The sequence below is a fragment of the Dendrobates tinctorius genome, unplaced genomic scaffold (genome assembly GCF_039654945.1).
Source record: "Dendrobates tinctorius isolate UK_male_01 unplaced genomic scaffold, ASM3965494v1 ptg000107l, whole genome shotgun sequence".
Classification (NCBI taxonomy): Eukaryota; Metazoa; Chordata; class Amphibia; order Anura; family Dendrobatidae; genus Dendrobates; species Dendrobates tinctorius.
This window is the reverse complement of record NW_027361775.1, coordinates 13,412,501-13,425,464: the sequence shown is the minus strand read 5'-3', so window position 1 is coordinate 13,425,464 and position 12,964 is coordinate 13,412,501. Positions and strand designations below refer to the sequence as shown.

At 37.6% G+C, this 12,964-nt stretch overlaps 1 protein-coding gene across 3 annotated transcripts in view; it reads right to left on the bottom strand.

Moving 5' to 3' along the window:
* Positions 1-12,964, bottom strand: part of CSMD1 (CUB and Sushi multiple domains 1) — a 2,734,739-nt gene that overhangs the window by 964,836 nt on the left and 1,756,939 nt on the right. For all 3 annotated transcript variants that reach the window (XM_073589180.1, XM_073589181.1, XM_073589182.1), the window contains exons 8-9: positions 7,548-7,635; positions 615-739 (exon numbers count right to left, since the gene is read on the bottom strand). In XM_073589180.1, the coding sequence (XP_073445281.1) occupies positions 615-739; positions 7,548-7,635 (213 nt within the window). The remainder of the gene's footprint in view (positions 1-614; positions 740-7,547; positions 7,636-12,964) is intronic.

Sequence of the window (12,964 nt, the reverse complement as noted above, 5' to 3'; positions counted from 1 at the left end):
TCTCAACTCTTGTGGCACTATTTGTTACTATGGGAACAGCTAAATTTCAGTTTGAAGGTGCTTACCTTTTCCTTCTTGCTGCTAGGAAAGTGATGCTACTGCAGTCCTTGTGAGAATCATTTTGATGTAATGGGGGTTTAAAAATATCAATAGCGGCAAGGTTTACATTTTAACAGGGTTAATACAGCCTTTTTTTAGCCACTCGTACACAATATTATGCAGCAAGTACCAAACTTCGGAAAACAGATATAGTGAAGCATTTTATCACTCTATGAACTCAGATATTGAAATTCTTGCCAGGGAACTGGTAATTTCTAAATGATTCTATCGAAACTAAATTTATGAAAGGCACAATTCAAGTCATTGCTGTATTATGTGACACTAGCGGTCACGTATTCCCATGCAATTTTGCCTTTCTATGGTTTCAATGTACTTTTTTATTTCAACGAAACAGAAAAAGCATTCTTAAGGCATGCTGAATAAATATATTCAAGTCATAATGCATATAGCAGCTGTAGCATGAATTTCAGAGTTTTCTTTTTCTCATCTTTAGGTAATATGCACACTATAATTTAAAACCATTTAAAAGTGAACCTGCTTTCCCACTCTCTTACCTCGGCAGATTGGTCTGTGATCACTCCAAGCAGCCAGTGTGTCAGTCACTCTCTGACAAGTTATACTCTTTGAGCCTTGTAACACATAATTATCATCACAGGAAAATTGGACATTGGCGCCCACTCTAGAAATGGCCAGAGAGAAAGACATAATAATACAATATAAGAGAAACAACAATTTAAAAAACAGATGCCCACAATAAAAAATTGCAATTCATCATTGTAAATAGCAAACATAGACAATAACGATCACTTCTCAATATCCTTATTTCTTTATACTATTTTTTTAAATCTGCAATCTGTGAGCCAACAAACTTTGTACATAAAGTAAAACCTTTACTGCTTTCTAATTCTTTTTTCATGAGCTAGATGTAGATGGATCTGTATGTAGGATAGATATTGACCCTTTATTATTATTTTCTAACTACAGTTAATGGTGATGTTCAAAGATGCTCGGCTCAGGCAAAATTCTAATTCACCTGTTTGCACAGATTTCCTTGTAAATTTGAGAGCAGTTATTATCTGTGACTTTAATGACCTAATTATGCTTTGAGGTCTGTGGGTATCCTGACATTGCGAGAAGTTGTATGCTGCAGATGTGTCCACGATGCCAGGCTGAGGAAGTCAAACATAAAAATGAAGACCAACTGCTTTAGAGGCTCGAACCACATGTTGGACCAAAGCTGTGTGAAATCATTTGCTAATTTCTAATATGTTAGAATTTATTAGAATTGCTTAGGCTAGTTTTAGAGATATGGTTATTATTATATTCGGTAATTTTTTTATTTTCATTTTAATCTTAGGAGACATTAATCTTAAGTAAAAGTGGTGGACATGAGCAAATCGATTCAATGCAAATTGAATTCATGTAATATTTTTGAAATCCCAGCAAATTTGAGCAAATATTTATTAAATTCATATGAATTCTCAAACAAATGCCTGTTTCATTTACACGAAGCATAAGATTGCACTAGCATCATAAAGTTTACATGACCTCGACCGTGACAATGTGGTCCTCCTAATAATGCCTTGCAACATTAACATCACATGGTAAAACAGCCAATCAGGAGGGATTAATAATAGCTTGTTTAAAAGTGGAGGCAATGAATGCAGCATCCATTTTTGAGTGAATTTGGTAAGTGAGACTATAAAAGAGCTTAGAGTTTAGTAATAGAGAAAGGGAGAGAAAGCCATAAAACAGTGAATAAATCTGCAGACAGTGTGACAACACAAAAGTAAAGAACAGCTATCATCCTTTCACCAATAGCCATTTGATGACATTCTATTGATGTTTCTAAAACTTTGTATAAAAAAGCTGTTTAATATATCCCTAAGAAACTTTAAAGTGTTATATATGTCTTTTCCATGCATATAAAGGCTTTGCAGTATTTGTAATTCACAACAAATTGATCAGCTGTAATTTAAATTTCAGAAAAATTCAGCAAAACTGGCAAAATTGAATTTGTTTAATCTCTGAAATACGTCATATGACAAGCTATTTTTCATTTTGCTCTTCTCTACATGAAAAAATGTATCATTGGAATAACAGCTGACTGTTGCAGCAAAAGATTGTAAGGAACAGTTATATCTAGTGTCTTCATATAAAATGATTTTTCTGTGTGTTGGACTCACTGAATAATTGCATTCCAAACTACACAGAACATTATTTAATTAATTAATTTAAACTGGGTAAGAAAAATATATTTTCATATTTGTAAACATTGAACCATAATATCAGCTTTGAAATCTTAAAAATACAAATCATCGTAGACAAAATTAGCTTGCATTTTATTTATATCAGAAAGGAGCTACACATCAGTCTCAGAGGCCAGCGTTAGCAATCCCAAATTTATTAAAAAGAGGACAACTCCATATATATTTGGTGCACCACTAACTAGATCTTTGTAGTAAATTGGGGATAATCTGTTGGACGCATGTAGTAGACAATGCCAACATTTTAGAAATATGTCAAAAGCAGCTCAAAGCATTTGTGCAAAACAGCTGACAATTTGTGACATTAGGTTAAAGAGTAGCTATTTTTTATTAACTTAGTTTTATTTTCATTACATGTCTTGCAGATTGGTGTGATACAGATCTTGAGACTACTACAGATCCATGAAACACTGCTTTATCACATGTGACTCAGTAGGCAGAAGAGCTGAGCTTCTACAGAAGCACATGTAGAGAGCAGTGAACTAACTCATAGACTTTCTATTGAGCCCTAACATAGTTCTGCGCACTTGATAGTGCAGGAGTTCAGTACTTTTATGTCCTGTTTAATACATTTTCCTCACTTTTGTGACACAACAGCGATCTCACCAGCGAGATCGCTGTGTGTGACAGCGATCAGCGACTGGCCCCCCTGCCGGTATCGCTGACCGCTGCAAGAAACCTCTGGACTTTTTTTTCGTAGCTGGTCTCCCGCTGGCCAGCACGCATCGCTGCGTGTGACAGGTGGGAGACAGCGATCAGCTGTAAAAAATAATAAAAAATAAAAATTATTGTTATTCTCACCTTCCAACATCCCATGCAGCCATCCAGCCTCTCTCCATGCTCCCGGTCTCAGTGATCCTTTGCACGAATGACCGCGAGATGTCGCGCTCACGTGAGACCGTGACATCATCGCCGTCATTCTCGCAAAGGATCACTGGGATCGGGAGCGTGGAGAGAGGCGGGATGGCTGCGCGGGATGTCGGAAGGTGAGAATAACAATATTTTTTATTTTAATTCTATTTTTTTACAGGGATGGCATCAGCGCTACGAACACAGCGATGCCGCGCGCTCGGCATCGCTGTGCTAATCGCTGGTGAAGCTGTCTGTGTGACAGCTCACCAGTGATCACATAGCGACTTACCAGAGATCCTGACACGTTGATATCGTTGTCGGGATCGCTGGTAAGTCGATATGTGTGACTCCAACTTAACTGCTGTATAGAAAGCCTGGAGAGAGGTGGCTGGTGTGAAACACTCAAGGGCGGATTAAGAGTAGCCAGTGTCCTGGGCAGTCTAGAAGCTGTGGGCCCTCCTCCCCAGCCCCTGATGTATCACATAACATTTCACATGACTATTTCATAGATCATGTGATAGCTCAGGTGATTAACACACAGGTGCTGTGATGCACATCTGCAGAGAGACAGAAACTCATGCAGTGCTCTGTGCAAATTCTCTTCCCTTGTACAACACTATACAAAACTTTGCTCTATACATAATAGTGCAGGGGTGGGAAAAAAAGTTTCCAGAGGGGCCACATGAGAAACCATGACTGCTGTGGAGTACCAAACCAATAGGCTGAAATAAATTCTGTTCAATATTAATATATACTTATTAATTATTCACTGACAAAAAAGTTAGCAATGTTCTGAACTTTTAACTTTCATGCTACATATCTCATCATCCACTACTACTTCAAATGTGAGGCTACCATCATTTTATAGACAATCATCTTGGCTATCTCATGCATAAATTTGACCTGCAACTAAAGATGGGCGGACACCTGGATGTTCGGGTCCAGCGGGTTCAGCCAAACAGTTACAAAAAGTTCGAGTTTGGGGACTAGAACAGTACCCGGACCCGAACCCGAACCTGGATTCCATTCACTTGAATGGGGGCCCGAACATCCAGTGTTTGCTGTGCTGTCATGTGCATGACAGGATGGCAAAATCACTTCTAGTCGGTGGGGAAATCATCCCCGCCAGTCAGAGACCAGCATTTCCCACCCTGTCAAAAGAGAGCGAGAGCACTCAGCTGTGATCAGAGGTATAAAGTTTACCTCCTGTCACTGGTGTCAGCTGATGGGACTACTGATCCCGTCATCTGACACCTGCTGCCACTATTTACAGTGAGAGCAGTAGTGGTAGATGGGAGAATTCATTAGCTGCTCCTGCACTTTAAATAAATAATTTAAAAAAAAACAGCGTGATTCCCCTGCATTTTTGCTAACCAGCTAGTCAAAACTCACAGCTGGGGTCTGCAACCCTCAGCTGTCAGCTTCAGCAAGGCTAGTTATCGAGAATAGAGGGGTCCCCCTGCTGTTTGTTTAATTATTTAAATAAATAATTTAAAAAATGGAGTGGAGTCCCCCCATTTTTGACAATCAGCTTTGCTAAAGCAGACAGCTGGGGGCTGGTATTTTCAGGCTGGTAAGAGGCCATGGATATTCATCCCCAGCCTAAAAATGGTAGCACAGCTGCCTAGAAAATGCATGTCTATTAGATGCCTGGCTATTCCCACTTGCCCTGTATTGGTGGCAAATGGGGTTCATATTTGCGGGGTTGATATCACCTATATTTTGTCAGGTGACATCAAGCCCACAGCTTAGTAATGGAGAGGCGTCTATAAGACACTCATCTATTAATAATCCTATAGCTGTATGGTAAGTAAATACACAGCCAGAATAAAATCCTTTATTTGAAATAAGACTAAACACAGTTTTCCATTTTTATTTAAATGCCTAATTCCAGAGAAGCCCTCATTCTCCTGTAATAAAAGTAAAATAAAAAAAACAACAATATACCATACGTGTCTGTCGTTCTGGCCAATGCCGTAATCCATGTCTGGGGATAAACAGTTTTCAAACTGGATGGTGCCAAGATGCGTCCGTCCAGGCTGAAAACCACTGGTGACTGAACTGCTGTGAGCGCAGCCTTAGAGACCGGTGGCGATGTAATCAAGGTTATGTCCAGTCACTGAGGCTCCATTCCCAGCTGGGCCAAACTGGCACGACCTTGGTGACATCCTCGCTAGTACTGTCAGAGTTATATATATATATATATATATAGAGAGAGAGAGAGAGAGTGCAAAAAAAGTTCGCTAAAATACCACATTCTAGATAAAGCATAAAAATGATCAATGTAAATAAAAATATATATCCCATGGAATTCTGGATTTGGAATGATACTCAAAATCAAAGTGAAAAATCAAATTACAGGCTAATCCATCTTCAACGTAAATGCCTCAAGACAAGGAAATAATGCTCAGTAGTGTGTACGGTCTCCACGTGCCTGTATGACTGACCTATAACACCTTGGCATTCTCTTGATGAGGCTGTGGATGTTCTCCTGAGGGATATCCTCCCATACCTGGATTAAAGCATCAGTCAACTCCTGGATAGTCTATGGTGCAATGTGGCATTGGTGGATGGAATGAGACATGATGTCCTGATGTGCGCGATTGGATTTAGGTCTGGGGAATGGCTAGGCCAGTCCATAGCATCAATGGCTTCATCATGCAGGAACTGCTGTCACACTTCAGCCACATGAAGCTTATTGTTGTTATGCATTTATGCATTAGAAAGAACCCAAGGCCCACTGCACCTGCATATGGTCTCAGAATGGGTATGAGTATCTCATTCTGGAACTAATGGCAACCAGATTACCTCTGGCTAGCACATGGAGGACTGTGCAGACCTCTGAAGAAATGCCCCCTAAAACATTGCTGACCCACAACCAAAACAGTCATGCTGGAGCATGTTACAGGCAGCAGAACATTTTCCATGGCATCTGCTGACTCTGTCACGTCTGTCACCTGGACTTAGTGTGAATCTGCTCTCATCCATGAAATGCAATAGGCGCCAATGTCAAATCTGCCAATCTTGTTGTTCTCTGGCAAATGCCAATCATCCTACATGGTGTTGGGCTGTATGCTCAATACCCACTTGTGGAGGTTGGGTGTTCATATCATCCTTATGAAGTCTGTTTCTGACAGTTTGAGTAGACACATATGTTAGTGGCTGTAGATCATTTTGCATGGCTCTGGCACTGCACCCTTTGTTCGTCCTTGCACAAAGTTGTACGTAGAGGTCTTGCTACTGGGTTTTTGCCCTCCTAAAGCCCCTTCCATGTCTCCTGGGGTACTGCCCTGTCTCCTGGTATCTGCTGCATGCCCTGGAAACTGTGCTGACAAACAGCTATTCTTGCCACAGATCGCATTGATGCTCCATCCTTGATGAGCTACTCTGTCTGAGCAACTTCTGTAAGTTGTAGACACCACTTCATGCTACTATATAGTACCTATAGGGGTGAGAGCAATGACAAAATGCAAACATGACTAAAACAACAGCCAAAATGGAGGAGAATAGAGAACTAAACTGTGGTGACCCCTTGCAGAACCACTCCTTTAATGGGGTTGTCTTGCTAAATTACCTGTCACTCCAACCCATTGTCTTTTCCATTTACACAGCAGCAAAAGATATTGATTTATAATTGGTGTTGCTTCATAACTGGACAGGTTGATTCACAGAAGTGTTATTGACTTGTAGTGCTTCCTTTATTTTTTTGAGCAGTGTATATATATTTCTGCTGTATGTCCAATTTTTATATTATTAGGTAGATTCAATTTACACTTTCTGCATATCTACAAGCAATATAAACTTCCAAAATATTAGTTAGTATAGCTTTAATATGTAAGAACACATTGCTAAGCATTCTAAGCTTTGTATAACTGAAAGATTGTGCATCTCAGCAATATTGTTTAACCAAGAGACATGGAAACAAAGTGAATGATTCTTTTAGGAAAACTTGTCCAAGGTGAAAGATATATTAATAAAACATGACTACAGGTAGCTTTTATTCAAGAATGTGGATAAGGCAGAAATGTTAAGAAAAAAAAATGAATATAACAAGATCTATATGGCTATTGGGTGTTTATTTCCATGGAGAAGTTATCCTGTTACTGATTCTCATCAATAAGGGAATTAGAAAGACAGATCAGTGGCAATGACATCTTTGAAAAGTTGTCAATAGGTTGAAGCATTAGAAGAAATTACTGCAAGTTAAAGTGAATAAACTGGACAATAATAATGTGTTGGCATCTTCACTATCTCTTGTTATTTTGATGTAGAATTCTTTTGATTCTTAAAATAAAACTAGTCTCATTTATTTTAGATAGTTGTGGATACAAACTAAGCTATTTATTAGATTTAAAAGTATGACCTCACCTGAAATCAAAGCCAGTTCTTTTCCCATTGTCTGGTATCCCAGGGTCTGGACACATGTCTGTAGCTATTGGTACACCTCCTTGACTCACTAAAGTAAAAAAAATAAGATATTTGTTCAGTGCATAATATAACTGATGATGATAAGGTCATTGTAGTTAATACTTACAAATTCATAGATCTACAACATCACACTCTAAAGCAAAATATTTCTCATAAATCTAATTAATTATTAAGTATGAATAGTGAGTGTGGTCGCATATAGTAGTAAAAATAAGCAAGTAGCTTTTGCCTTGCACTTTTTAATTTAATTTTTGTTATTGATTATTCCAATGTGTAAAAACCATAGCAATAAGCTTTTTCTAAAAGTGGTCTTTCAGTGTTATTTCCAGTTATCAATAAATAAAGCAGTTGGCTTTGTGCACCAAGTACATTACATCTTCATCTGTGGTAATTACATTTGTATTTTTATTAAAATATATAACTTTGCTGAGGCCACCTGTAAATAATATAATAATGCATAAAACAATTCAGCTTAAAACAGAGTTAAAAAGGCTTTAATACAGCTGCATATTAATCTTTGCATCATAGCAGCAGCATCCAGACCTTCAAAATGTTTCACTCAACTAAGACCACCACAGGGTTTTCTGAACTAAGTGAACTGTTGAAATGAAAGTATATACCCTAAAATGTCACCTGAAATGGGTAGAAAGTTTTATGTGCATGACTGCCCATAAAAAGGATAAACGCTTCTTATGAATGCCTTTATTAGGGCTATTATGTAGATGATCACATAACTCCGACGCATGCTATCCATCGGTTTGATGGATTGCACTTGTCCCCATGTTATTCAATGAGGTTGTACACTTGTCCGATATTTTCCTTGGACCAAGTCATTATCTGCATTTATAAGCAATTAACTGGACAGGAGTATATTATGATGCTATTTGATTTGAAGTAGTAAAAATGTGTTCTGTGCAGTGAAACTGTTTGGTAAGTGCCAGAGATAAGTGAAAATACTGAAATTAATTTCCAGCTCAATTTGTCCAATTCGGCCAAAAAATTTGATTCGGACTAAAACGATTAATCACAAATGGAATACATTGTCTCCAATTACTCTGAAAAATGTCTGTGACATTCTAAAATTCCCTAGGATTGTATCCAGCCTCCATTGAGCTATAAGGGCTCCATCAAACATCAGTGATTTCTTTCATTCACAAAAAAAGGTTTGTGCATTTTGTTAGTTTCTTCAAAACTCGTTTAGTGATTTTTTTTCCATCGGTGTTTAGTTAGAGCTTCATCAGATTTTTCTTATTTAAAAAATATAACTGATGGAACTTTCTCAAGCTTCTCCTATCAAACTGTCAGAGAAAACAGACAGACAGCACTCGGATGGTCCAATTTTTTTCACAGATCCATAGACTTGCAGTGGCATGTTTGATCTGACACTTGGATCAATATTGGGCGCATCTCCATGTTTTTTTGCAGAACACTTGGTCTGAGGGGAAAATCAGACATGTAAAGTACACATATAAGTAAGTATCCTATCCAAGAAAAGCATGGATACTATTCATACTAGAAAAATTCACATCTGAATGAGCCCTAACACAAACACAGCATTAGTAATGTTAAAGTGACATTAGCATATGGCTATAGGCAAAGGATGTTACAGTAATTGATGATAACAGTTTTGTTTAGTAACTCATTGCACTGTCAACATTTTTATGCCTTTTTAAATTATAAATAGGGTAAACAATTATCTGCCATAGCAGAATTTATAAACATATGGTGAAATTGTAAGAAGTAATATAAAGGAATATTAGGTGCATAAAAAGGAGACCTTACACATTTAGATAAAAAGGAGTCCAACTCCTCACTAAATTATCACAGAGTGTCCTAGAATTAGAGGTGGTGTTGTGTTTAAATGCTATCTGCCTGACAAAGAGAAAACAGCAATATAAAGTGGACAAGTGGTGCGAAAAAATGCTATAATACTCACATTAACTTGTTATGAACTAAAATCGAATAAATAGTATTATATTGATAAATAGCATAAATAGCCTTTTATACAAAAAATACAAAATTATTGGGTGAAATAAATTTACACTGGATAGGTACAAAAAAGTTAGTGCCATTTAAGAGCATATTGGTGGAATTGCAACACTGATAGCAGCAGCCCTCTGCTTAACATGGTGTCACAGTGATGCGTATTTTCTTTGGTACATTTATTCTCCTTTCTTCACATCCTATATTCTTTATTTTACGTGCTATGTCACCCTGGCCTATCTCTGAAGTCCTCTCTTTTATTCCTAATTCCTATAAAATGGCAGGAGCACATCCTGCTTGTTTCATCAAAGGAGTTCATCAACTCTAACCTATGATACCTCAAAATTGACATTGTTATTGTAGAAAACCTATCAGGTTGCACCCAAGGTCATGTAGCCCTTCTTCTCTCTGTTTTTTTCCTAATTGTTTTATGGTGGTGGCTATTTTAGGTGATTAGTTAGAATCAATTCAGTTTAGCAAATTTGACAAATCCACACAGACACAATCCAGAAAAGTAAATGTATTTATAATATTTTTACTGATAAAAACATAATAAATTACTTATTACTCACATTTATTAAAGTACAAAATATGACTACAGTTATAAAAAAAAAGTGCAATTGTATACTATACATAACTCTCATATACTGGTTAAATGTTATGAATACAAACCACCACCACAAAGAACATAACTAAAACCTGACCACAGGGCTCTGTACTCTATTGAGAAGAGCTCACAGAAGAGTCAGTGGGGAGGACACTCCAATATGTATGAATAGAAGACAAAATGGAGTAAAATGTCCAATGTATGACAAAAGATATAAATTTATTCAATGCACAACACGTATCAAATCATATAATACATAGTAAATCAGTTTACACAAAGGATAAGAGAAAAAAGAAAATAGACCAGGTAGAGAATGACAGCAACGTCAGTAGTGCATAAAAATAAGGTAGGAAAGTGCATATTGCATATGTAAACCTATGAGTCATAGTAGTGCGATGGGGAGAGAAAAATGTGGCAAGAATCCATTAAAAGTCAGTGTTTGGAGTAAAAAAAAAACAGGAGCCAATTCCCCTGGCCCCCTAGGAAGCTGACACAAAATGTGAGTTGGGGTTAGTGGCGCATCTCTTTTGCATTGCATTGTGGGTAAGAACTTGTAGTGATGAATTGGGATGGACTCCTATGGGTTTTTTTTTAACTCCAAGCACTGACTTTTAATGGAGTCCTGTCACATTTTTCTCTCCCCATCACACTACTATGACTCATAGGTTTACATATGCACTATGCACTTTCCTATTATGAGGAGCTAAATATCCTATTTTTGATGAAATACTAATGTTGCTGTTATTCTCTACCTGATCTCTTTTCTTTTTTCTCTTAACCTTTGTGTAAACTGATTTTCTATGAATTACATGATTTGATACATGTTATTTGTGTATTGAATACATTTATACCTTTAATCATACAAGTGTGCTCAGAAGTTTACAATACCCCGGCAGAATATTTGCTTTCTTGGCCTTTTTTCAGAGAATATGAATAACAACAAAACTTTTTCTCCAACCATGGTTAGTGGTTGGGTGAAACCATTTATTGTCAAATTACTGTGTTTTCTATTTTTAAATCATAATGACCACCCAAAACATTCAAATGCCCTTGATCAAAAGTTTACATACCCAATTTCTGAATACCGTGTTTTGCCCCTATAACATCAATGACAGCTTGATGTCTTTTTTGGTAGCTGTGGATGAGGTTCTTTATTTTCTCAGAAGGTAAAGCTACCCACTCTTCTTGACAAAAAGCCCCCAGTTCCTGTAAATTCCTGGGCTGTCTAGCATGATCTGTGCACTCTAGATCTCCCCAGAGTGGCTCTAAGATTTTGAGGCCAGGAGACTGAGATGGCCACTCCAGGACTTTCACTTTGTTCTGCTGTAGCCAATGACAGGTTGACTTGGCCTTTTGCTTTAGATAATTGTGATGTTGAAATGTCCAAGTACGTCCCATGCACAGCTTCCGGGCTGATGAGTGCAAATTTGTCTCCAGTATTTGCTGATAAAGTCCTGAATTCATCTTCAACTTTGAGCAAGTTTCCTGTGCATTTGTAGCTCACACATCCCAAAACATCAGCAATCCACCTCTGTGCTTTACTGTAGGAATGGTGTTCCTTTCATGATAGGCCTTGTTACCGCTCTGCAAATGTAATGTTTATGGTTGTGGCCAAAAAGTTCAATTTTGGTCTCATCTCTCCAAATTACCTTTGTCCCTAAGTTTTAAGGTTTGTGTTTGCACTGTTTTGCATATTGTAGGTGAAATACTTTGTGGCATTTGTGCAGTAATGGCTTTCTTCTGACGACTCCACCATGCAGCCCATTTTTCTTTAATTGCCTCCTTATTGTGCATTTTGAAACAGCCACACTGCTAGATTTCAGAGAGTCCTGTAATTCAGCTGATGTTATTTGTGGGTTTTTGTTTGCATCCTGAACAATTTTCCTGGCAGTTGTGGACGACATTGTTATTGATCTACCTGACCGTCTTTTTGCTTTTGCAGAGTCCCTGATTTTCCATTTGTTAATCACAGTTTGAATGCTGCTGACTGGCATTATCAATTCCTTGGATATCTTTTAGTATCCCTTTACTGTTTTACACAGTTCAACTACCTTTTCCTGTGGATCAATTGACAGTCCTTTTGCTTTCCCCATGACTCAGAATCCAGAAACATCAATGGCTGGCTGAAAGATGCAAGAGTCTGTCTGGATCCTAGAAACTCACTCCGTTTTATGCACTCACACTGATTGCAAGTAAATAGGTCACAGGGGAGGATGTTTCTTTTTGTCAACTTCTATGCATGCTATTAGGCCAAATTCACCAGGGTATGTAAACTTTTAATCAGTGTCATTTGGATGCTTTGGGTTGTCATTATGATTTAAAAAGAGAAAATACAGTAGTTTGACAATAAATGGCTTCCCCCAACTACTAACCACGAGTGGAGAAAATGTTTTGGTGTTATCATTCATATTCTCTTTAAAAAGGCCAAGAAATCAAAAATTCTGCTGGGGTATGTAAACTTATGAACACAACTGTACTTTTGACATTTTACTCCGTTTTGTCCTCTATTACTGCATAAATGTTGCCTTTTTGGTAGAACTTTTCTAGATAAAGCAAATGCTTTCGTAAGTATGCTATGGTAGTTTATTTGGACATTCTAATTAACATATGATACCAACTATATTATGATTTCTGAGCAATTTCAAAATAATTACAATATATTAGTAACAAACATACACCGGCGCTACCAAGTGCAAATAATGATGGATATGTGCAATACAGCTGCTGCTGGCGAATGCCCAGGGTCTGTGCACACCCAAGGAAAAGT